The 27,619-nt window shown below is 36.6% G+C and overlaps 2 protein-coding genes across 6 annotated transcripts in view; both read right to left on the bottom strand.

Moving 5' to 3' along the window:
* Window positions 1–27,619, bottom strand: part of LOC127953355 (zinc finger protein 501-like) — a 364,750-nt gene that overhangs the window by 311,115 nt on the left and 26,016 nt on the right. Inside the window, exon 2 of one of the 4 annotated variants that reach the window (XM_052552576.1) lies at window positions 15,322–17,667. The exons of the other annotated variants lie outside the window; for them this stretch is intronic. Coding sequence (XP_052408536.1) covers window positions 16,700–17,667 — 968 coding nt within the window. The 3' untranslated portion in view covers window positions 15,322–16,699. Of the gene's footprint in view, window positions 1–15,321; window positions 17,668–27,619 lie in introns of those variants that run through there. 4 annotated transcript variants of the gene reach the window in all.
* LOC127953356 (zinc finger protein 271-like) overlaps window positions 15,322–27,619 on the bottom strand; it is a 104,059-nt gene continuing 91,761 nt past the window's right edge. Inside the window, exon 3 of one of the 2 annotated variants that reach the window (XR_008153146.1) lies at window positions 15,322–16,200. The gene's annotated coding sequence lies outside the window, so the exon portion shown is untranslated. Of the gene's footprint in view, window positions 16,201–25,180; window positions 26,022–27,619 lie in introns of those variants that run through there. The other variant, XR_008153145.1, reaches the window with a different exon arrangement.

The following is a 27,619-nucleotide window of genomic DNA, read 5'->3' as shown; positions in this document are numbered from 1 at the left end:
TGCCCTTCTGGAGGAGGTCTCTGAACAGTGATGGGCTGGTGTAGAAATTGTCCACATACAGCTTGTAGCCTGTTCCTAGGATTTTCTCATCCACCAGCGCCATCACTGATTCATAGCTGTGTCCTCTAGTTTGGTCTGCTTGTGCCACAGGGGATTTGCCCTCATAGATAAAAAAATCCCATGTGTAGCCATATGTGGAATCAGCTAAAACAAAAAGTTTGTACCCCCATTTTGTTGGCTTCTCCTTCATGTATTGTTTTAGCCCAATTCTCGCCTTTGATGCCACCATCCGTTCATCTACTGCGATGTTCTGATGAGGATGGAAGAAGGTCTTGCAGGCATCACGTATCTGCTGATAGACTGGCTTCAGTTTGCCAAGGCGATCATAGGCAGGTGTTCCTTTTTTTTTCATGTTCTCAGCATCCTTTTTTGGATCACTGAGATGCAGTGCTGCTGATATTGCTTGAAATTTCCTGCCTGAAATTACACTTGCTGGAAAGCCTATTCTGTAGAGTCTGGACCCATTCCAGTAATCCGTCAGAGCAGGAACTTTTACCAGACCCATGTAGATTACTACTGACAGGTAGGAGTATAGATCCTTTACGGACATGTTCTGCCATGGCTTTCTTGCAGCATCTTGGTTTTTTTCTGCATAGGCATTCGAATTCTTAATAATCGTCTGGCATACTGAGGGTGAAAGATACAGTTGAAATAGTTCTAGAGCACTGTACGACTCCATAGCTATCAGCTGAGGCCCTGGAGGTCTAGCTGGTCGAAACATTGTCACAGGTGGTGGAATGTCTGGTTCTTCTGAGGTGTGCCATTTTTCTGACATGCCAGAAGAAACAACAGATTGTGTTTGTCTCCCTCTTCCTCTGTCTCTCCCTCTGCTTGGCCCTCTTCCTCTCCCTCTTCCTCTCCCTATTTCTCTCCTTCTTCCTCTCCCTCTTTCACTCCTTCTTCCTCTCCCGCTCCCATTTTCTCTTTCTCTACCTCTTCCTCTCTCGCGCCCTCTTTCTCTCCCTTCGCTTTGCCTTGTAATTCTGTCTCGCCCTCTGTCTTCATCTCTGAATCCACTGAAAGCTGCAGCTGAAGTAGATGATGTAGGTGCAGAAGAGGTTGATGGTTGAGGTATGTCCTCGTCCTCGTCTTCATCATCTGAATACCTATTGCAACAAAATAGTATAAACTGAACTGAACTATGAACTATAGTATAAAACTAATATAAAACAGTACAACCTGAATATAGTATAAAACTAATATTGTATGTGCAACAATATATTACAAATTGAATATAGTATAAAACCAATATAAAAATATTACATGTAATGCATAATTCAATGCTTCATACATCTAAATAAATAATTATCACATAATTATGGCACATTTGCACATAAACCACTAAAATTGGTAAAGGTTGTATAAAAGAAAAAATATGCATAAACTCACCGATCTAGGGCTGAATCAGAAATTTCTTCAGGCAGAAGCATGTCTGGCTCATCATCACTTGATAAATGATTTTGTTCATCTTCACTTTTGCAAAGTTCCTCAACAACTTCTAACAATGTATAATGCCTTTTAGGCCATCGTGCATCCATCTTGTGAATGTGAGGTGAAAAATGACAGTGTAGTCTGTGTTGTGGCTTTCTACTCTGCAGATTTACAAATATTCACCAGGTTTTCCAAACAGACCGCTGAGCGTGATTGGCACGTGTTGGCAATCAACCATAAACACGTTTTCGATTGGATAAAGTTTATCTTGTCATCAGTGTTCAAAGAGGTCATTGGTCAACTGATATGCTGAAATCCAAGGAGCCCTAGTGACAGCTCTAGCTGCTCATTATGGCTACTGAGATGGTCTTGCCTTGCTGTTACTGAACATAACTTTGTGAAGGCAGGCTCAAAGACTCTACCAACACAGTAATTAGTATTTTATTGCAAAACCACTCAAAAAATTACATTTTATTACAAAATCAACATTATAATTCTCATTCAAGACAGTATATATGAAATATGAATATGATATAATGTATGTGCAAATATTATTTTATTCATATTTCTGGACAAATATTAGAATGGATTGTTTTATTATAAACCTTCAGCGTGAAAAAAAAAAGTTTGAATTATTGAAAGTGTGTGTATCGGCTTTTTGTGACATAGGTTACAACTGCTGTTATGATGTAGCTTTTTTTAGGTGCACTCTTGTCATAAATTACTTTATTACTGTTATTGTGTAATTGTTATTATAAAAACAGCAGTCAAATATCTATTCAGGAGTCTTAGACCTTTCCAACGATATATAGTTTGTCCTGATTGCATTAGGATTTAACTGTAATATAGTGAAGTAAACGTAGGCGTCCCGTATACGGGATGGTGACATTTATTAAGGTATTAACAGTACTGTTTTTTTAAATCATCTGGTTGCAGTTATAAATTTGACTGCTAAATGAGTGATAAAGAACTATATTAAAACTTTTTTTATTTTTTATTTCTTTGTCATTTGAATATTGATTTAAAAATCGGTTTAAATCATAAATCAGATTTTTTTTTTCTAAAATAAAAAAAACACTGGGATTTTTTTTTAGGCCATATGATATTACCCTACTTTAAAAGCAAGTAAAGAAGGTTCCCTTTAAAATCACTTAAGTTGTCAATTACTAAACCTTTTTTTTTTTTTTTTACATCGTGTGAATGTTGTTGATTATAATGAGAGAACTTGAGTTTAATTGTGAGGATGTTTTATTAATTCTTTAGAGTTTCAAAGATTTAATCGTGCCGGCTTCATTTTATTTGTTTATTGTTTTAGGCAAATTAGGTCTAAATAATGGGAACGAAATTATATGGTGCTTCACATTTAAACATGCAACAATTTCTTAATCAGTTTACAGACAAATGTCTTTTCCCCAATAAGTTATGTCAAAATAAAGGACAGGTAATGAGTAACAAAAATGCATGTTGTTTTATTAAAGGAAAAAATATATTTATATTTAAAATATAAATTAAAATATAGGCATAACATATGAAAATATTGACATTTTGCATATTAATCCATGTAGCCTCCCCCCCTAAAATAGGCTACCACTTTTAATGCTCCGATGCAAAGTAAACCACAATTTATTTTGAATAATATAACGCATTATTAATATAATATAAATAATACTGCATACCTTTTAAATGTGTCAAATCTAAAATATGGTTTAATACCATGTAGCTTAGAAAATATAAGCTCAGACTCCGGGAACAGGCTTGACATTTATCCTGCTTGAATTCGTTCTAAAAAATGCACATAACTTCATAAGTACCAAATTTTCATCTGTGAATATTAAATATTAAATATATTAAATATTTAAACTATAGTGTTTGTCTTTCATTTTCCGTGACTGAAGCAGTCAAATCTAACACATCAATGAGGCAAAACTGAAGTCTATTTGCGAAAATGTGCTTTGACGCGCTTGTTTGATAACTTGTGGTTAAAGCGGCACTCAGCGGTCAAAAGCTGCAAATGCACTTTACACACGCCACGGCGGCGGTACCCGCGGCGGTAAAAGAGGCGTTTTCGATGTCTACTTAGTGTACACAAACTCATTGAAAATAACCAAAACAATCCAAGGTTTTTATTTAGCACAAATAACAAAATAACCAGACGCCACCTGATTCAAATATTCCATCAACATTTAAAAGTAATGACTTTATGAATTTCTTGACTGATAAAATAGATAACATCAGAAATACAATACAAAATGTAGATTCTACAGCGTCTAATACTTCAGTTTCATCCATCGCACCCAAAGATAAACTGCAGTGCTTAACAACTATAGGACAGAAAGAGCTAAACAAACTTATCACTGTATCTAAACCAACAACATGTTTATTAGATCCTGTACCCACTAAATTACTGAAAGAGCTGTTACCTGTAGCCGAAGAACCGCTTCTCAATATCATTAACTCGTCGTTATCTTTAGGTCATGTCCCAAAACCATTCAAGCTGGCGGCTATTAAGGCTCTTATTAAGAAACCTCTACTAGATCCTAATGAACTGGCAAATTACAGGCCCATTTCAAATCTTCCATTTGTCTAAAATCTTAGAAAAAGTTGTGTCTGATCAGTTGAGCTCCTTCCTGCAAAAATAATTTTCTTTATGAAGAATTTCAGTCAGGTTTCAGGCCCCACCATAGTACAGAAATTGCACTTGCTAAAATTACAAATTACTTGCTTCTTGCATCAGATCAAGGCTGCCACATTAGGTTGGTAATATTTGGGACATATTCACTATTTACCACATGGGCCACTTTAGGGTCACATTCAGATTACACATTGCCGTGAACACCACATATTTGCCTACAGAGGCCCGCATGTGATTTGATGCTATCTGGGAAGGAATATTGATATAATCGCCTACTTTTTACTTCTACTCCTTACATTTTTATGCAATTATCTGTATTTTCTACTCCTTACATTTTAAAAATAGGTTCGTTACTGCTATTTCATTTCGGCTTACCCTATTTGGTTAGTTTGTGACTTATATATGTTTTTTTCCTCGTCGTGACGTATTTTTGGACTGATGCGACTTATACAAAATACGGTATTTCAAAACTACTGGCTCATTTATCAAATGGGTGCTTTCTCTTCTTCTTCCGCAAATTAAGCTACTGTAGGTAGTTCGGTAGCGAGACGTTTGAACCTTTGTCCACAAACCCTGCTGCCTTCAGTTATGATGCACAGAATTCAGACACTTTTAGGTTACAGAGGACTAGGGAAGTAATGGTATGAAAATTTCTTATCACGATTATAGTGACTAAAATGATCACAGTCATCAGTATTATCACGGTATTGTTATAATGTGCTGGAAAGGTTAAAAAAAGTACATTCACATGAATCACTTAACCTAGATTTATATTTTAAAAAATCAACAAACAACAAATAAAATGACTTTTTGTTTGCATAATCACTAAAACAATAACATTACCAATGATGTCCGGATTTTAAATGACAACTTGACTGACAACAGTTTAATAGCATTCAAGATTTCAAGATTGAGATATCTAATGTAAATGTTCAAATAAAGCTTTGAAAAGGTTTAATAAAAAGATAAACATCACATTTCAGCTTTTAAATAATGACAAGATATAAGTTATTTTAGTTAGTTAATTGTTAAATAAACGCAACAACATTGCTATTAAGAACACTTCCTTTAGGTCAGCAGTTCTCAATCCCAGTCCTCGCGCTCCCCAGCTCTGCAGATTTCACACGGCTCTCTTTAACACACCTGATTCAGATCATCAGCTCCGTGCATGAACTGTTCACATTGACATGGTCCCTACACAGTGTTCCTTGCTCCCTACTCTGAAGTTTACCTCACTTTGAAACATTCATTCTCGCAGCAGAGTATGTGAGCAGAGTGGAGGGGTAACATTTTCCTCCTCACTCCACTGATCAGAATACTAGATACTAGAATAGTTATAACATGGATAAACACAACGATGCAGAGTCCAGACATGGGGTAGAAGCTGTTGATTGGCTGAGGAGCTTTCAATCAAAGCTTTCCTCGGGCTGCTTATTGGATGAACTGCTAGAATGAAAATCACTCACTACTCATAGGGCTCGACCAAAATGGGTGGGCCTGGACCTAAAATGGGTGGGCCGTGCCCAAAGGCAGCGCCACGGCTGGTAGCAGCAAACTAGTATTGAGCGGAGATTGACAAACTGTACAATTTATAACATGCTTTAACCTCGAGGACTGGAATTGAGAACCACTGCCATCGAATCGTTTCTGAAGACCGTTATATTCATATAATTAATTAATTAATATTTTAATTTAAATCATTCCCTTGGCACTCTTTTTACAACCTCCCAACTCTTCCACCGTGTTTTGACCGAAACTACGCTGGTGTACACTCGAGACTGTCACTGAAAACTGTGCTTTATGCTGGACAGTAGAGGTCTTCACAGTGCACCCGAGACCCGTGGACCCAGGACCTGTACGGGTTCGGGTCTATATTTTAAATCATCAGCTGGGTACGGGTCGGGTCCGAATCTATTACCTCGGGTCCTGGGTCTGTTTAACATTGTGTCTAATACCTGTGCGATCGGAGTCATCGGACTCGGAGAACAAACACCGTGATCAAACACTGCTTGAGTTTTTTGTAACTTACAACTAAAATTAGGAAAAGGAAAAGGAAAGTGTGAGCCAAAAAAAGCGCTCTCTCTCTCTCGCTCTCTCTGCCGTTAGAAGCAGAGTGCATGCATGGTTATAATGACTGCAGACTTGACACACTTATATTTAATATATTTCAAATCAGCAACACAATCTGAGGTGAATTGTAACATGAATGTTTTCTATGACGCTCAAATTGCGTTAAACATATTTTAGGTTGATACAGCTAGCACGCATGTGCAGTCTCCAGCATGTTTCATGTTTCTATGGCAATGTGAAGGGAGGGACACAATGACTTTGACCGCCAAACCGTGCTTTACATTTTCTCCCATTTTTATAATAATATAAATGAACCGTTTAATCTTAAAGTTTTATTGGTCAGATTCAGACTAAACGCAGAGCAGAGAGCACAGAGATGATAGCAAATAAATAACGTCAGGCCATTATTATAGTTCAAAAGGGCAAACAGTCGAAGTTATTATGCGAGTTAACTGGAGTCAGAATGTACATGTGCACAGCTGCATTTGTCATCCTTCACCGTGACGTCAAGTGGACTTTTGAAGCTGAAATAATGAGTGGATTACGCTTGGACTTGGAATAACGAGAGGAATAACATGGAGAGGAGAGACTACGGCTCCTTAAGGGGGGGGGTGAAATGCTATTTCATGCATACTGAGTTTTTTACACTGTTAAAGAGTTGGATTCCCATGCTAAACATGGACAAAGTAAAAAAAATTAAGTTGTTTTTGTTCCAAAAATACTCCTTCCGGTTTGTCACAAGTTTCAGAAAGTTTTTTTCGAGTATGGCTCTGTGTGACGTTAGATGGAGCGGAATTTCCTTATGTGGGTCCTAAGGCACTTCTGCCGGAAGAGCGCGCTCCCGTATAGCAGAGCAATGAGAGCACAACAGACTTCACTGATCAGAGCGAGAGCGTCGAGAAATGCCACAAAAGAAGTGTGTTTTTGGTTGCCAGGGCAAGACAACCCTGCACAGATTACCCCAGATTACAGCATTAAGGGACCAGTGGATGAAGCACATCAAGTAAACAACATCCGGGTCCAGCTTTTGAAATAATAGACGGATCCGGGTCAGTTCTGTGTAGTACATTACGGGTCTCTTTCGGGTTCGAGCACAAATTTTTGGACCCGTGAAGACCTCTACTGGACAGTATTCAATTATCTCCAGTTGTTCATATCGCGGTAATCTAATATGGTTTTAAAAATAAAAAGATTAAACATAACCGGGGGGAATATTATCATTATTAATCGTCAAACCGGTAATCTTGTATATCATTTTGTTTCATGATATAAATTATAGAATCTGGTTTCTTATGAGCTTCATTTGAGTTTTAAAAGTCTTACAATGCATATGTACTGTGAGATTCAGATCAACTCAAAAGCAGTAAATGTTACAGTGGTCTTTTGGGACCTCCCCGTTAGGACTGCATGATACATTGTTTCAGCATCAATGGTGCTCAGGATTTATTAATCATTCGTCAGCATCCTCAGTCATCTCTCCTTACCGTTTATATGGCAAGTAAAATCTTACTGTACTGTAATGTAACGGGCTACTGCTAGCAAGCGGTTAACCATGTCCCTTTAGTGGCTTTCGTTATTTTATTTGAATACATTATTTGTTTTCTGTTCCTTTCTGAATAGACACCAACTCATCCATGCACATCACATCCCCTGTACAGCCTGGAATATAACATTTATTTCCATGATTATCCACGCTATCCATTTCTTCACAATATATCTGCAGAACTTCTGATGATTCGGCTGACATAAGCAAATGTTGGGGGTGTAACTATTAGTGATCCAGACTGTAACATCACAGTCGGTGTCATATTCTGATTCAACTATTCTTCAGTGGTCTTTTGCATGCACAAGATTTACACAAGGAGAAAACAATGGTGTTTGAGCCTCATATAATGTCACCTCCATGTACATAACTGTTATTATTCATCTATGTCAAGGTAAATACAGTTTTTCATTCTATGTCACCTTTAAGCAAGTACTACAACACTTATTCACATGCAATCACTCTCTCAATAATGCATTCAAACAAATGTAATACAGCGCTACTTCATCTGTATCTGATTTTGAATGAGCAGAAATCTGTAAGAAATGCATTGATCCGTAGGTAAAATAACTGACGAAAACGTACTGTTATTTTCATCTCAAACAAAATTTGCACCCCAAAAAGCAGCAATTATACATTTTAATGCTCACAACCACGTTATTGGATTGTCATGTGGTAGAAAAAAAGGTTGCAAACTAGTGTTCTGATAAACCACTTTGAAACTCTCCTCTTATTTTATTTTGTAATATATGTTATGAACAGAACAGTGCTATTTCAAACATACTGAAATACTTCAGACATGGAGCGGTGTTTCTGATATCAGTGAGCGTGGAGTGGAGCAGGAGCGGGATAGACGTCAGCGATGTGTTCGGCTGTGGTCGAGGAAAATTAAATAAAAACACTGTTGTTAAAATATGTAATATTCACAGATGAACGTTTATTACTTAGGAATTTCTGTGTTTCTTAGAACAAATTCAAGGAGGATAAATGTTAAGCCAATGAGCATGTGCTTATATTTTCTCTAAGGTACACCGAATTACACCATATTTTAGATTTGACACATTTACTAGGTGTGCAATATTTATATAATAAGAATATTATTCTAAATAAATTGTGGTACCAGAGCATTAAAAGTGGTAGTCTATTTTAGTGAGCTGCTTATATTTTAATTTTTTGGGAAAAAGATATTTGTCTGTGCACTGATTAAGAAATTGTTGTGCGTTTTATAAATTATTTACTTTATTTTAGTAAATGTGAGGCACTGTATTTTCGCTCCCATTATTTTGGCCTTATTAAAACAAGGAACGAATAAATTAAACCTGCACGATTTAACTAAATCCTTGAAACTCAAGGATTATTGACAACTTCAGTGATTTTAAAGGGAGCCTTCTTTACTTGCTTTCATATAATTCAAGTAAAAAAAGCATGATGCTGAGTGCGAGACACAGCAATTATTCTTATTTGTCTACTTATTTATTATTATTATTATTTATTAATGTTGGATAGTTGCATATAAAATATTATTTACTTTGTAATGCATATGCAAAATGTGAATAATTATTCATATTCAAATTATTAATGCACATGCATGACAGGGAGGCGCCCTCTCAATCACTTGAAATTTTTCCTTATAATTAAATAAATGAAAATTGGGGTGTCTGACATACATGAGAAATATATCTACAGAAAGCTTGAAATGTCTTATGAACTAAATCAATTCAAAACGAAAGCATAATGTAATCTGTGAAGGTTGCATTTCTCTCTAAAGACGCGTCCATGTGGAGAGAGACAGCACTTGGGAATTTCATCTTGAAGCCGACAAGAAAACATTTGTTTATTAATAAATAATTAAAAGGTCTCCTTTTTCACAATTATTAGGCTACTTCTGCCTGTGCCTTGCGGCAAACTTAATGCATGTGCTTGAGCGCAGAATATATTGAGACTCATTATGGATTGTAGATGGAAATTTAATATAAACCTGCGATTAGTTGAATAATGACAAATGAACAACTAGTAACTAGAAAAATCTTTTGTGGGGCCTGACCTATTAAATACCCTCAAGACATCTCTGTTCAATATTTTTTAAAGCATTTTATACGCATTTGCATAAATTCTTCTTTCAGAATGGTCTGGAACGAAGAAATGTCTTAACCCTGATTTTTCCTCTGAAACACAAAAACAAAAATTTAAATAAAATGTATATTTTTATAGAAAGGCAAACGCCTCTCTTGCATATATATTATTGCTTCTGGTTTGTGCATTGTAAGTACAAATAGTAATAACAAAGGTCCCACTTTATATTAGGTGGCCTTAACTACTATGTACTTACATAAAAAACAAGTACAATGTACTTATTGTGTTCATATTGTATTTTAAAACACTTTTGCTGCTATTGAGGTGGGATAGGGGTAAGGTTAGGGAGAGGGTTGGAGGTATGGGTAAGTTTAAGGGTGGGTTAAGGTCTAAAGTATGGGTCAACAGTGTAATTATAAATGTAATTACAGAAATTAAATACAGATGTAATTGCATGTGGTTTTTTTATATAAGTACAATGTAAAAACATGTAGTACATTGTTCTAAATTATTAATTAAAATGTAAGTACACAGTAGTTAAGGCCACTTAATATAAAGTGGGTCCATAACAAATATAGCTGCAAGCAGCAATTTCACGGCCAAGCACTCCACCGGCAAATTGAGGAGCTAAGCAAAGCATGGAGCATCATACCAAATGCATTAATAAGCGATAACAGCAATTTTAGGATTATTGTAATTGATCAATCAGCGTCGCACACCTGTAGGTCATAGATAGGTGCTTAGACAAAAAAGACTGATATAGTCCTGATGAAGATCAAACGATCGAAACGTTGCCATTAAAGTATTTTTTATTGTTTTGCAAGTTGATAGTGTGCAGGATTTTCTTGTTTTTCTCAGGACTATTGTAATTGAAATAGCTAAAAAACCATAAATACAATCTCTAAAAGCATGATTACTTGGCTTATCAAGTTTGACCAATAGGCGTCGCTGTTATAAAATCAAGTTTGTGTACTCTGTGTGACTTGTCAATGACACACACAGAGTTTGGTATCAATATGCCAAAGCATTGCAGAGATACAGCCTCAAGTGTAATTTTGGCATAATGCCTCAAATTCGTGGCTGTGGTATGCGAAAAACAGTTTTGTCTATCGACACAAAATCCATAAATTTTGTCAAAACTGTCTGAAGATCATCTGACTAAACTTTGGTGAAAATCAGACCAACGGTTGATGAGGAGTAAAAAAAACTATATTTTCAATATAAATCAAAATGGTGGACAGGAAGATCCAGCTTACTCTGGCATATTTGGTATCTTTGTTGTCGGCATAAGCCAGGGAATATTTTGAGACCAGTTTTATTGCAATAGGATAATGCAATAAAAGGTTATTAGCATTTTTATAAGTGTAAAAATTTTTAGTTAATGATTGGTTTATTACTCTTGACAAAATTGTTACAAAATTGATGTGGCATGGTCTGTGTGAGGTGACAATGACAGATACAAAGTTTGGTCCAAATATGTCAAAGCTTTGCTGAGAAACAGCCTCAAATGCATTTTGGTATCCTTCCAGCAAATTCGATGATCCATATCCGAATCCATAACTTTTTGCCTGTGGGGTCTGAAGATGATCCGCGTCAAATTTGGTGAAAATCTGACTAACGGTCTAGGAGGAGTTTGAAAAATGTTTTCAACAAATCAAAATGGCGGACAGGAAGTATGGCCAATTTTGGCATAATTGGTATTGATGTTCTCTGTATAGCCCAAAGAATATAGGGGAAACCATTTTGATTTCAATGGTCTAATTTATTCAAAGGTTTCAACTTTTTGAGTACCTTCAGGGCATTGAGCCGAAGATTTTTGTAATTATTTTCGTAATGAAACGATAATGCGTTAAAAAAATACAGCATTTTAAAGCATAATTCAAAATTGCCGACACAGGAAAACTGGATATAATTCGACTCGACATGACTCTTTGAATCTAAAGAGACCAGTTGTGTGATTTATGTCCAAACCATACAAAAATATGCATTTTTCATATCTCCTGACCACTAGGTGGCGTTCCGTCAAAACATTGCAGGTAGTCTCAGGTCATGGTTATTAGGACACACACCAAGTTTGGTCGCAATATGCCAAACCCTTGCCGAGATATAGCCTCACGTGCATTTTAGCATGCTTTTCGTCAAATGTGTTCACGTGTCATTCGAGAACGGTTGGACGAATCAACTTGAATTCCACAATTTTTTCTAGCATTGTCTGAAGATGATCTGAGCCAATTTTTGTGAAAATCAGACAAACCGTCTAGGACGAGTTTGAAAGTCGATTTTTAATAAAATTGAAAATAGCAAAAAAAACTAAGCCCATTCCGAGTTCATTCGACTTGGCATGAGCCAAATAATTTTTTTAAAAAAATTGAAAATAGCAAAAAAACTAAACCTTGTGATTTGTGATGTGTGGGTTTGAGCTAAAGATTCAGAGGAAAAAAAAATATTTTATTTTCTGCCTTACGGTTCAAAAGTTATTAGCATAGAAACATCGAAACTTTGGACAAGTGGTGGCACTAGAGTTGGAGTTAGAGACTTCAAATTTGCTATGGTTAATGTTGGGACTTCCCTCTATCAGTGTGCCAAATCTCACAACATTCCTGCAATCGGTTCTATGGGCTGCCATAGACTTGCGGAGGAAGAAACGGAAGAAGACATTTACATTTATTCATTTAGCTGACGGTTTTATCCAAAGCGACTTCCAAAGCGAGGTCGCATCCCTGTGAGCAGCTAGGGGTTAAGTGTCTCGCTCAGGGACACATTGGTGTGTGGTCAGTGAATGGCTGCTGTTTCCAATGAATATGTGCACGAGGCACCAGCGCGATCAAACAGCTGAACTACTACATTTTTGGTCACACAGTAAAGACATAATTAAAAGGCAAAGTGTTATCAGTTTGAAAAATCAAGAATAATAACAGCCTTAATACAAATTATTTCTAAATGCTGGACCGTTCTGATTTCGCTCTGCATATTGAACCTGAAGAATTTTTTTATTAATTTTTTTAAACCAAGAATAAACCAACATGAAATTTTTTTCAAATTTACCTTTTAATCCTTATATATATACATATATATATACATATATACATATACATACACACACACACACACTGTAGACTGTAGCCTAAGACTATTCCAGGTCTGGCAGTAGTTTCGCGAATGATGACCCATTTTGGTTGTCTACCTACTGTACATTACTTTTTTTCTCCATTCAATTTATGAAATCCCAGCACACGCTCCTAATAAATATTTGTTATTACAGCATCAACATTCATAGAACAGTTATTCTTAACTAAAGCAAGTGGCTGCTGTGTGCATGGTTTATATGGTTTGGTGGAATGACAGCAAAGAGCACTGCATTTATAATCTCTAAAATACAGTATTGTTCAAAATAATAGCAGTACAATGTGACTAACCAGAATAATCAAGGTTTTTCGTATATTTTTTTATTGCTACGTGGCAAACAAGTTACCAGTAGGTTCAGTAGATTCTCAGAAAACAAATGAGACCCAGCATTCATGATATGCACGCTCTTAAGGCTGTGCAATTGGGCAATTAGTTGAATTAGTTGAAAGGGGTGTGTTAAAAAAAATAGCAGTGTGGCATTCAATCACTGAGGTCATCAATTTTGTGAAGAAACAGGTGTGAATCAGATGGCCCCTATTTAAGGATGAAGCCAACACTTGTTGAACATGCATTTGAAAGCTGAGGAAAATGGGTCGTTCAAGACATTGTTCAGAAGAACAGCGTACTTTGATTAAAAAGTTGATTAGAGAGGGGAAAACCTATAAAGAGGTGCAAAAAATGATAGGCTTTTCAGCTAAAATGATCTCCAATGCTTTAAAATGGAGAGCAAAACCAGAGAGACGTGGAAGAAAACGGAAGACAACCATCAAAATGGATAGAAGAATAACCAGAATGGCAAAGGCTCAGCCAATGATCACCTCCAGGATGATCAAAGACAGTCTGGAGTTACCTGTAAGTACTGTGACAGTTAGAAGACGTCTGTGTGAAGCTAATCTATTTTCAAGAATCCCCCGCAAAGTCCCTCTGTTAAAAAAAAGGCATGTGCAGAAGAGGTTACAATTTACCAAAGAACACATCAACTGGCCTAAAGAGAAATGGAGGAACATTTTGTGGACTGATGAGAGTAAAATTGTTCTTTTTGGGTCCAAGGGCCACAGGCAGTTTGTGAGACGACCCCCAAACTCTGAATTCAAGCCACAGTACACAGTGAAGACAGTGAAGCATGGAGGTGCAAGCATCATGATATGGGCATGTTTCTCCTACTATGGTTTTGGGCCTATTTATCGCATACCAGGGATCATGGATCAGTTTGCATATGTTAAAATACTTGAAGAGGTCATGTTGCCCTATGCTGAAGAGGACATGCCCTTGAAATGGTTGTTTCAACAAGACAATGACCCAAAACACACTAGTAAACGGGCAAAGTCTTGGTTCCAAACCAACAAAATTAATGTTATGGAGTGGCCAGCCCAATCTCCAGACCTTAATCCAATTGAGAACTTGTGGGGTGATATCAAAAATGCTGTTTCTGAAGCAAAACCAAGAAATGTGAATGAATTGTGGAATGTTGTTAAAGAATCATGGAGTGGAATAACAGCTGAGAGGTGCCACAAGTTGGTTGACTCCATGCCACACAGATGTCAAGCAGTTTTAAAAAACTGTGGTCATACAACTAAATATTAGTTTAGTGATTCACAGGATTGCTAAATCCCAGAAAAAAAAAATGTTTGTACAAAATAGTTTTGAGTTTGTACAGTCAAAGGTAGACACTGCTATTTTTTTAAACACACCCCTTTCAACTAATTGCCCAATTGCACAGCCTTAAGAGCGTGCTATCATGAATGCTGGGTCTTGTTTGTTTTCTGACGATCTACTGAACCTACTGGTAACTTGTTTGCCACGTAGCAATAAAAAATATACTAAAAACCTTGATTATTCTGGTTAGTCACATTGTACTGCTATTATTTTGAACAATACTGTACATCTCAGTTCATCCGAATCTCACAAATCTGTTAACACACAATAAAAATATGCATAATGAATCTACATTTTCCTCTTACTTCAAACGAATGCTTAGTTTGTGGCTCATTATTAGCCTATTATTATTAATAACGAAACAGGCTAAAACAGAGGGATGAAAAATTATCTTATATTACACTCTGAACTTTTATTAACAAAATTAATAAGGAGAATATGTTTTATCCGCATTGTAACACAAAAATGTTTTTAAAAGACTTTTGATTTCCCCTTTCTTTAAAACTATAGTAGCTTGTGGTTCATTGTTAGCCCATTAATTAAAACACAAGCAATAAAATAATACAATGGTACAAATTCTCATGGACATTTAAAGGCTTTTTACTTTTCTTGACCAAAGTTAATAAAATTGATATTGTAACCAAAATAAATAAGTTATTTTCTCTCTCTTAAAACAAATGCTTAGTTTGTGGTTAAATGTTTTATTTATTTGAAATGAAAACAGCAACAATAATGACAAACTCGCTTTATTAAAGGAATATTAAAGGAAGAAATGTAACTTTTTTTAACAAAAGGTGTGCTTTTGGATCAGTATCTCGCATCAGTCCCTGTTATAGCCTAAATAGAAGCTCTGCATAGGCTTACACCTGTTTATCATGTATATTTTATATTAGTTCATTTTGCTTTTGAGCAACAAATGAATAATTTAATTGTTTTAGATATTTTATGTTTAGATATTTCTTCTTTGCGGAGTCCCATGAATCATTTTATTTTCCTGTATCCTACACACACACACACACACACACACACAGAAGTCTTGTCCAGCGCCACTCTCTGTTGCATCGGGTCTCGCGGGAGCAAGTCTGTAATCCACAATCACATGGCAGTTGCTTCAATGCATTTAAGGGTGTGGTCCTGGTCAAGAGAATCTCCTGAACTCCAAACTGAATGTCAATTTTGAGTGTGGCATGGTTGTTGGTGCCAGACGGGCCGGTCTGAGTATTTCACAATCTGCTCAGTTAATGGAATTTTCACGCACAACCATTTCTAGGGTTTACAAAGAATGGGCTACAACAGCAGAAGACCCCACCGGGTACCACTCATCTCCACTACAAATAGGAAAAAGAGGCTACAATTTGCACAAGCTCACCAAAATTGGACAGTTGAAGCCTGGAAAAATGTTGCCTGGTCTGATAAGTGTCGATTTCTGTTGAGACATTCAGATGGTAGAGTCAGAATTTGGCGTAAACAGAATGAGAACATGGATCCATCATGCCTTGTTTCCACTGTGCAGGCTGCTGGTGGTGGTGTAATGGTGTGGGGGATATTTTCTTGGCACACTTTAGGCCCCTTAGTGCCAATTGGGCATCGTTTAAATGCCACGGCCTACCTGAGCAATTTTTCTGACCATCCCTTTATGACCACCATGTACCCATCCTCTGATGGCTACTTCCAGCAGGATAATGCACCATGTCACAAAGCTCGAATCATTTCAAATTGGTTTCTTGAACATGACAATGAGTTCACTGTACTAAAATGGCCCCCACAGTCACCAGATCTCAACCCAATACAGCATCTTTGAGATGTGGTGGAACGGGAGCTTCGTGCCCTGGATGTGCATCCCTCAAATCTCCATCAACTATCCCATCAATATGTCCTCCATTGTTGTTGGTGTTAAATGACCTAGCGGTGTCTGAAAATGGTCAAGACGTGGGGTGATGACATAATTGTTTTACAAAACATATGGATTGGCAGTACAAAAAAACACAAAGGTGTCATTTTCAGATTTATCCACTCTTGGACCTGGTTTTTTAAAAAAAGTAGGGTTTTCACTTTCCCGAATGCCGGATCTGTCTGGACGAAACGCATACACCATACAACATATACAGCTAAATGCGTCTCCGAGTGTACGGGGCCTTACTGTGGTTGGTTTTTGTTTGACTGTGTATAACAGATGACTTAATGGTACGCTTCCCACGTACATTGCGGTGATGTGCTTTCTCTCCAGTGTGAATCCTCTCATGTCTTTTCAGATTTGATGAATCCCTGAATTTCCTGTCACAGATTAAACACTTGTAAGGTTTCTCTCCAGTGTGATTCCTCTCATGTGTTTTCAGATATGATGAATAATGGAATCTCTTGTCACAGTGTGAACACTTGTAAGGTTTCTCTCCAGTGTGGATCCTCTCATGTGTTTTCAGACCTACTGACTGATTGAATCTTTTGTCACAGTGTGAACACTTATAAGGTTTCTCTGCAGTGTGGATCCTCTCATGTGTTTTCAGATTGGATGACACACCGAATCTCATGTCACAGTGTGAACACTTATAAGGTTTCTCTCCAGTGTGGATCCTCTCATGATTTTTCAGACCTGGTAACTGACTGAATCTCCTGTCACAGTGTGAACACATGTAAGGTTTCTCTCCAGTGTGGATCCTCTCATGTTTTTTCAGACTTGATGATTGATTGAATCTCTTGTCACAGTGTGAACACTTGTAAGGTTTCTCTCCAGTGTGAATCCTCTCATGTGTTTTCAGAGTTGATGAATCAATGCATTTCTTGTCACAGTGTGAACACTTGTAAGGTTTCTCTCCAGTGTGGATCCTCTCATGTGTTTTCAGATTGACTGTATGACTGAATCCCTTGTCACAGTGTGAACACTTGTAAGGTTTCTCTCCAGTGTGGATGTTCATGTGATCCTTAAAGTGTGATGATTGTGTGAAAATCTTCCCGCACTGATTGCAAGTGAATGGTTTCTCTCCAGTATGAACTCTCTTGTGATGCTTAAGATTTGATTTACATGTGAAACTCTTTCCACCACTTGATTCTTCATTTTCTTCTTTTTCTTCAATGAACTCTAAAATAAAAAAAGTAAAAATTATTTATTTCTAGTATATTGTTAAAAGCTGAGAGAACATCTGCAAATACACAATTTAATTTTCTTGCTTTAGATTTGCGGTCTTGTCTAGGGCTGTGATGGTGGAAAAGTGGTAAAAATCTGCCACCAAAACAACCCTAGTAAAATGTATATATTTCTTGTTTTACACAGCTTAAAGACCCTGGGGTCAAACTGACCGAAAAGAACAATGATGCTTTAAAATGTTTACCGGGTCTATATATGGGTCAATGACGTGACATTGCGACCATCAACAAACCACAATTTTGGGACCTTTATTTTGAAAAACATCTCAAGGATGGGATATTGCATCAGCCAGACACAAGTGAAGACCCCCTGGAATCAACTGTAAGGTAAATCAGTCTCTCTCATATAGTAAGAAAAAGCTGCTTTTTAACTGCTGTAATGTCGTAGTCACTTTTGGTCATCATGTGGGGCGACCACCCTAAAACTGTGAATTATAATTTTTTCCCAAAATGTATGGGGCGACCATGTACCATGTGGGGCGACCATTGCTGAGTGTTTTAAATGATAGATATACGTCCTATATTTGTAGTTTTCATATTCTATACATCAATTATATACATAGAGTTAATTGTTTAAGCATAATTATTTGTATATTTTATCTTTTTTTTTTATTCAGCCATTTTCCATTCCTTTTATAGGGATAAAAAAAAATTCTGTTGTAGTACAATCCTACAGGAAAAATGTAAATAAAATAAATAAAAACTACACAATGACATTTTATTTATGTGCCTATACATGTATTAAAACAAGTTTTAACCTATTTAACCTACTTCCTAGATGGCAAGATTAACAAGCAAAGAGAAGACTGCTCGTCATAGACAGAAAGTCAACTCCGACCCTGCAGCAAGAGCAGAGTATCTTGCAAGGAAAAGAGAGAGGTAAAGAAAAAAGAGTTTCTGTAGCAGTGAGCTAGAGTCACTAGAGCTACAGAAAGTAGGAGACCAGGGTAGATCAAATAAACAGTTTAGACTGTATGCTACAATGAGCTATTAAACATTGGTCACCGAAAAAGCTGTTCTCTAAAGAGAGTAGGTTCATGATAAGGAGGAAAGAGCACAGGTGTAGAATGTTTATCTTGTTGTTGATGAACAACTCTGTACACCAGGGGTTCTCAAAGTCTACATTCAAAGGTCCAAATCAGAATTTTCAACAATGAGAAAGGTCCGGAACTATTGGTCATTACAAAACTTGTTTTTAATCAACATGTATTACAAATTAACATTCATTTTATGAAAAAATAAGGTGGCTGCATTCAAAATAGCTACATGAATAACGTGCAAAAGTGGCAAAACAATTAATTTAAGGGTCTGAATTTTTCTTAACAAAACACCACAAAAGTAACATGGTGCAAAATACAGAGCAGTTTAATGTGAGAAATGGCACTGTCTGTCTCCCATCAACTGCCGAAACCGTGGCACAAAAGGTGTGGTTGCTAGACGGAGACACTGGCCTAAATGTTCATTAGTCAAGCTGCTGCGGTGTGAGTTCTTTATAGCATTCATTGCTGAGAATGCAGACTCACACCGATAGGTTGACCCAAACATGGTAAGAACACAGATGGCTACTTTCTGTAGATTGGGGAAATTTTCAGCTGTGACCATTTTAGTCCAAAAGGTAACAGTGTCACAGTCCACTTCCTGCAAAACCACGTTTTCCTGCAAGTCAATTAGTTCAGTCTGCAGAGATGCCATGCTTGCCCACGGGAAGATGCTCTTTATTTCTTTTGAAAACTCCTCAACATTCTTGACTAGGAATGGAGATGTAATGCAAAGCAGCACTTGTCTGCCTACATTGAAGCCCTCAAAGCGCATCCTGAAATTTTCAGCTAGCTTCTCCAAAAAGGAAAGATGGTGATGATGGTGATTTCCATTAGTCTGCTGGAGACTTTGCTATTTCAAACATACTGAAATACTTCAGACATGGAGCGGTGTTTCTGATATCAGTGAGCGTGGAGTGGAGCAGGAGCGGGATAGACGTCAGCGATGTTTTCGGCTGTGGTCGAGGATAATTTAACTAAACAAACTTGTTGTTAAAAATATGTAATATTCACAGATGAAAGTTTATTACTTATGAATTTCTGTGTGTTTCTTAGAACGAATTCAAGGAGGATAAATGTTAAGCCAATGAGCATGTGCTTTTATTTTCTCTAAGTTACACAGTATTACACCATATTTTAGATTTGACACATTTACTAGGTGTGCAATACTATTTATATAATAAGAATATTATTCTAAATAAATTGTGGCATCAGAGCAAAAATGTATTTGTACACTGATTAAGAAATTGTTGTGTGTTTTATAAATTATTTCCTTTATTTTAGTTAAACGTGAGGCACTGTATTTTCGCTCCCATTATTTTGGCCTAATTAAAACAAGAAACGAATAAATTAAACCTGCAAGATTTAACTAAATCCTTGAAACTCTAAAGAATGGACTGATTAATAAAACGTCCTCACATTTAAACTCAAGTTCTCTTATTATAATCAGCACAATGCACACAAAAAAAGCTTTATTAATTGACAACTTCAGTGATTTTAAAGGGAGCATTCATAACTTGCTTTCATATAATGCAAGTAAAAAAAAATTCAGCTGCTTTTAAATGCATGTGTGTATCATATTCCTTGCTGTGTGCCCGATGCTGAGTGCGAGGCACATCAATTATTCTTATTTGTCTACTTATTATTATTATTATGTATTAATGTTGGATAATTGCATATCAAATATTATTTACTTTGTAATGCATATGCAAAATGTGAATAATTATTCATATTCAAGTGTTTGTGCGAAAATTATTAATGCACTCAATCACTTGAAATTTTTCCTGATAATTAAATAAAAGAAAATTGGGGTGTCTCACATACATGAGAAATATATCTACAGAAAACTTGAAATGTCTTTCAAATGAATCAATTCAAAACGAAAGCATAATGTAATCTGTGAAGGTTGCATTTCTCTCTAAAGATGCGTCCATGTGGAGAGAGACAGCACTGGGAATTTCATCTTGAAGCCGACAAGAAAACATTCGTTTATTAATAAATAATTAAAAGGTCTCCTTTTTCACAATTCTTAGGCTACTTCTGCCTGTGCCTTGTGGCAAACTTAATGCATGTGCTTGAGCGCAGTATATATTAAGACTAGTGCTGTCAAAATTAGCGCGTTAATGCATTCGATTAATTTGAAATATTTAACGCGTTAAAAAAAATAACGCAATTAACGCGGTTGCAGTTTTTTTTTATTTCCAGTTGTGGCCTATGCGTGTTCAACGTGCAAAGAAATATGGATAAGACCAAGGAAGGACTTTTAGACGGAAAGTTTCAGTATAAAACTCTGCCGGATTACTCTTCAGTCTGCCACAAGAAACATTACTCTTCATTTAGTCTGCCACAAGAAACAGCACCATTAAAATCATGAACTCAAATGTCATTGTTTAAAAAAACAAAAAAAAAAACTGTAACAGTGCGCAAATCAGACCTTTCTGTAACGCTAACGTTAATAAGCTTAAACGAAAATAACGAAATAATTGTGTAGCGGAGTATTTTTTGTACACAGTGCCGCGAACTGTCAATCACTCCTGTACGCGTGCATCACTGTCCTCCTCAGCTGCAGCAACTTGCGCTCTCTCTCTTCATCAAGCTTTAAAACAAAAAGGGGACAAAAAGATCATATTGTCTTTGTGCATAGGCTATAGATTAATTAGATAAATGAATATCTAAATTTGTGCCTTGCCATCTACAGTATTTTTTTAGAACTTAGAAAAAAGATGCTGCAGCCAATGAACAGCCAGCGGGGGCTGGCTGCAGGACGACTCAACCTCCGCAGACAGTTTTTAATGTTTATCAGACAATAAATACTCAAGATTTTGCTTTAGTATAACTCACAACAAGTTTCACACACCTTTTCCGGCCACGTTGAGTTGTTGACACTTAACAGTGGGAAAAGCGACACATGCGCTATTCACTTGTATAACTTAAGGGTGAATGGGTAATGTAGTTTCTGCTCTGGGTGGGATGAATTAGGAAGCTTGCATTGTGAAGGGCGCTCTGAAAATCGACAGTGCAGGTAAAAGATTAAAACCTCTATTAAAACAGATGTCCAAATGAGCGTACCGGTACGCTACAAGCACGTTCTGGGCGCACGGAGAGGTGGCGGTACGCTCAAGAGCTATATTTGGAAGTGGCGGTACTGAGTACCAGTGCATACTGGCCCACTTAAAGCACTGACAATGACTATACTTTGGAATTTTTTTGCAGTCCGCTTAGAATTCAACATGGAAATCATTTTTGTTTTTTATTGGCATTGATTGTTTTGAAATTCAAATGGTACTTACATGCCTGTGTTTTTATTTCTGTAATAAATATGGCTTTCAAGACAACAGTTAATTTGGAGGATATTGATGGTTTATTGCAGGTATGTTGTTTACATTAGAAAATCTGTGTTACAAGTTAAAAAAAAATTCCAATAAACAATCATATTTTGAATTTAAATAGTTTCTTTGTCTTGAGTTTACATTAATTATTTACATTTTACATTTACATATCCAAAAAGTTTCATTCTTTTAATTGCGATTAATCGCGATTAATTTTAAAAAATTGTGCGATTAATTAGTTAATTTTTTTTAATCGATTGACAGCACTAATTAAGACTCATTATGGATTGTTGATGGAAATTTAATATAAACCTGCTATTAGTTGAATAATGACAAATGAACAAATAGTAACTAGAAAAATCTTTTGTGGGGCCTGACCTATTAAATACTCTCAAGACATCTCTGTTCAATTTTTTAAAGCATTTTATATGCATTTGCATAAATTCGTCTTTCAGAATGGTCTGAAACAAAGAAATCTTTGTCTTAATACTGTCTTAATACTGATTTTTCCTCTGAAACACAAAAACGAAAATTGAAATAAAATGTATATTTTTATAGAAAGGCAAACCCCTCTCTGCATATATATTGTGCATTGTAAGTACAAATAGTAATAATAAATATAGCTGCAAGCAGAAATTTCCCGGCCAAGCACTCCACCGGCAAATTGAGGAGCTAAGCATGGCATGGAGCATCATACCAAATGAATAAATAAGCGATAACAGCAATTTTAGGATTATTGTAATTGATCAATCAGCGTCGCACACCTGTAGGTCATAGATAGGTGCTTAGACAAAAAGACTGATATAGTCCTGATGAAGATCAAACGATCGAAGCGTTGCCATTAAAGTATTTTTTATTGTTTTGCAAGTTGATAGTGTCCGGGATTTTCTTGTTTTTCTCAGGATTATTGTAATTGAAATGGCAAAAAAAAAAACATAAATACAATCTCTATTAGCATGATTACTTGGCTTATCAAGTTTGACCAATAGGCGTTGCTGTTATCAAATCAATTTTGTGTACTCTGTGTGACTCTTCAATGACACACAAAGTTTGGTATCAATATGCCAAAGCATTGCGGAGATAGAGCCTCAAGTGACATTTTGGCATCATGCCTCAGATTCATCGCTGTGGTATGCGAAAAACAGTTTTGTCTATCGACACAAAATCCATACATTTTGTCAGAACTGTCTGAAGATCATCTGACTAAATTTTGGTGAAAATCAGCCCAACGGCTGATGAGGAGTTAAAAAAAGTAGATTTTCAATGTAAATCAAAATGGCGGACAGGAAGATCCAGCTTACTCTGGCATATTTGGTATCTTTGTTGTCGGCATAAGCCAGGAAATATTTTGAGACCAGTTTTATTGCAATAGGATAATGCAATAAAAGGTTATTAGCATTTTTATATGTGTAAAAATTAATAGTTAACTATTGGTTTATTACTCTTGACCCTCTCTGGCCAAGAGAGGCGCTGTTACAAAATTGATGTGGCATGGTCAGTGTGAGGTGACAATGACACATACAAAGTTTGATGCAAATATGTCAAAGCTTTGCTGAGATACAGCCTCAAATGCATTTTGGGATCCTTACAGCAAATTCGTTGATGCGCTAAATGAGAACTGTGCCGTGTATCGACACAAAATCCTGATCCACATGAAAAACATGATCCACGTCAAATTGTGTGAAAATCGGACTAACGGTCTATGAGGAGTTTGAAAAAGTAAGTTTTCAACAAATCAAAATGGCGGACAGGAAGTATGGCCAATTTTGGCATAATTGGTATTGATGTTCTCTGTATGGCCCATAGAATATAGGGGGACCATGTTGATTTCAATAGTCTAATTAATTCAAAGGTTTCATTATAACTTTTTGAGTGCCTTCAGGGCATAGAGCCGAAGATTTTTGTAATTATTTTCTTAACGTAAAAACGATAATGTGTTCAAAAAATACAGCATTTTAAAACATAATTCAAAATGGCAAACACAGGAAAATTGGATATCATTCGACTCGACATGACACTGAATCTAAAGAGACCAGTTGTGTGATTTATGGCCGAACCATTCAGAAATTATATGCAAAAATATGCATTTTTCATATCTCCTGACCATTAGGTGGTGCTCCCGTCAAAACATTGCAGGTAGTCTCAGGTCATGGTTATTAGGACACACACCAAGTTTGGTCTCAATATGCCAAACCGTTGCCGAGATTGTCGTCAAATGTGTTCACATGTCATTCGAGAACGGTTGGATGAATCAACTTGAATTCCATAAATTTTTGCCAGCATTGTCTGAAGATGATCTGAGCCAATTTTTGTGAAAATGGGACTAACCGTCTAGGACGAGTTTGTAAAAGTAGATTTTTCATACAATTGAAAATAGCAAAAAAAAAAACTAAGCCCATTCCGAGTTCATTCGACTTGGCATGAGCCAGTGAATTTTCATTTTCTGGCTTACGGTTCAAAAGTTATTAGCGTAGAAACATTGAAACTTTGGAAAAGTGGTGGCGCTAGAGAGTTGGAGTTAGAGACTTCAAATTTGCTATGGTTAATATTGGGACTTCCCTCTATCAGTGTACCAAATCTCACAACTTTCCTGCAAGCGGTTCTATGTGCTGCCATAGACTTCCAGAGGAAGAAACGGAAGAAGACATTTACATTTATTCATTTAGCTGACGGTTTTATCCAAAGCGACTTACAATTGCAATATATGTCAGAGGTCGCATCCCTCTGAGCAGCTAGGGGTTAAGTGTCTCACTCAGGGACACATTGGTGTGTGGTCAGTGATTGGCTGCTGTTCCAATGAATATGTGCACGAGGCACTAGCGCGATCAAACAGTTGAACTACTAAATTTTTGGTCATACAGTAAAGACATAATTAAAAAATGCAAAGTGTTTTTAATCCTTGTATGTATGTATGTATATATATATATATATATATATATATATATATATATATATATATATATATATATATATATGTGTGTGTGTGTGTGTGTGTGTGTGTATACACACACACACACACACACATTGTAGACTGTAGCCTAATGCTATTTCAGGTCTGGCAATAGTTTCGCGAATGATGACCCATTTTGGTTGTCTACCTACTGTACATTACTTTTTTCTCCATTAAATTTATCCCAGCACACACTCCTAATAAAATGTTTTTTATTACAGCATCAACATTCACAGAACAGTTATTCTTGACTAAAGCAAGTGGCTGCTGTGTGCATGATTTATATGGTTTGGTGGAATGCCAGCAGAGCACGGCATTTATAATCTCTAAAATACATCTCAGTTCATGCGAATCTCACAAATCTGTTAACACACAATAAAAATATGCATAATGAATCTACATTTTCCTCTTTAAATGAATGCTTAGTTTGTGGCTCATTATTAGCCTATTATTATTAATAGAAACAGGCTAAAACAGTGGGATGACAAATTTTCTTATATTCCACTTTGAACTTTTATTAACAAAATGAATAAGGAAAATATGTTTTATGCACATTGTAACACAAAAATGTTTTTTAAAACACTTTGGATTTCCTCTTTCTTTAAAACTATAGTAGTTTGTGGTTCATTGTTAGCCCATTAATTAAAACACATAAGCAATAAAATAATACAATGATACAAATTCTCATTGGCATTTAAAGGCTTTTTTACTTTTCTTGACAAAAATTAAAAAAATTGATATTGTAACCAAAATAAATAAGGTATTTTCCTTCTTTTAAAACAAATTCTTAGTTTGTGGTTCAATGTTTTATTTATTTGAAATGAAAACAGCAACAATAACGACAAACTCGCTTTATTAAAGGAATATTAAAAGGAAGAAATTTAACCTTTTTTAACAAAAGGTGTGCTTTTGGATCAGTATCACGCATCAATCCCTGTTATAGCCTAAATAGAAGCTCTGCATACGCTTACACCTGTTTATCATGTATATTTCATATTAGTTCATTTTGCTTTTGAGCAACAAATGAATAACAATTTAATTGTTTTAGATATTTTATGTTTAGATATTTCTTCTTTGCGGAGTCCCATGAATCATTTTATTTTCCTGCATCCTGCACACACACACACACACACACACACACACACACACACACAGAAGTCTTGTCCAGAGCCGCTCTCTGTTGCATCGGGTCTAGTGGGAGCAAGTCTGTAATCCACAATCACATGGAAGTTGCTTCAGTGAATTTAAGGGTGTGGTCCTGGTCAAGAGAATCTCCTGAACTCCAAACTGAATGTCAGAATGGGAAAGAAGGATGATTTAAGCAATTTTGAATGTGGCATGGTTGTTGGCGCCAGACGGGCCGGTCTGAGTATTTCACAATCTGCTCAGTTGCTGGAATTTTACAAAGAATGGTGTGAAAAGGGAAAAACATCCAGTATGTGTAGTCCTGTGGGCGAAAATGCCCTTTTGATGCTAGAGGTCAGAGGAGATTGGTCTGACTGATTCAAGCTGATAGAAGAGCAACTTTGACTGAAATAACCACTCATTACGTCCGAGGTATGCAGCAAAACATTTGTGTTACAATTTGCACAAGTTCACCAAAATTGGACAGTTGAAGCCTGGAAAAATGTTGCCTGGTCTGATGAGTGTCGATTTCTGTTGAGACATTCAGATGGTAGAGTCAGAATTTGGCGTAAACAGAATGAGAACATGGATCCATCATGCCCTGTTTCCACTGTGCAGGCTGGTGGTGGTGGTGTAATGGTGTGGGAGATGTTTCCTTGGCACACTTTAGGCCCCTTAGTGCCAATTGGGCATCGTTTAAATGCCATGGCCTACCTGAGCATTGTTTCTGACCATGTCCATCCCTTTATGACCACCATGTACCCATCCTCTGATGGCTAGTTCCAGCAGGATAATGCACCATGTCACAAAGCTCGAATCATTTCAAATTGGTTTCTTCAACATGACAATGAGTTCACTGTACTAAAATGGCCCCCACAGTCACCAGATCTCAATTCAATAGAGCATCTTTGGGATGTGGTGGAATGGGAGCTTTGTGCCCTGGATGAGCTTCCCACAAATCTCCATCAACTATCCCATCAATATGGGCCAACATTTCTAAAGAATGCTTTCAGCACCTTGTTGAATCAGGTCCATGTAGAATTAAGGCAGTTCTGAAGGCGAAAGGGGGTCAAACACATTATTACTATGGTGTTCCTAATAATCAGAAAAATCATCGTGATGCGAGTTGTTTTCCAATATCGTGCTGCTCTACTAGTAAGTTTAGTCAAGCTTACAGACTCAGTAGCTTCTGCAGCATGAGCACAAACATGTAGTTCTCCATTGTTGTTGGTGTTAAATGACCTAGCGGTGTCTGACTATAGTAGAGAAGTGGGTTGATGACATCATTGTTTTACAAAACATGGATTGGCAGTACAGAAAAACACAAAGGTGTCATTTTTAGATTTATCCACTCTGGGACCTGGTTTAAAAAAAAAAAAATAGGGTTTTCACTGCCCCAAATGCCGGATCCGTCTGGACGAAATGCATATACCATACAAAATATTT

The sequence above is a fragment of the Carassius gibelio genome, chromosome B3 (assembly GCF_023724105.1).
Source record: "Carassius gibelio isolate Cgi1373 ecotype wild population from Czech Republic chromosome B3, carGib1.2-hapl.c, whole genome shotgun sequence".
Taxonomy (NCBI): domain Eukaryota; kingdom Metazoa; phylum Chordata; class Actinopteri; order Cypriniformes; family Cyprinidae; genus Carassius; species Carassius gibelio.
The sequence above is the reverse complement of the archived record's forward strand: the minus strand, read 5'-3'. Positions and strand labels throughout refer to the sequence as shown.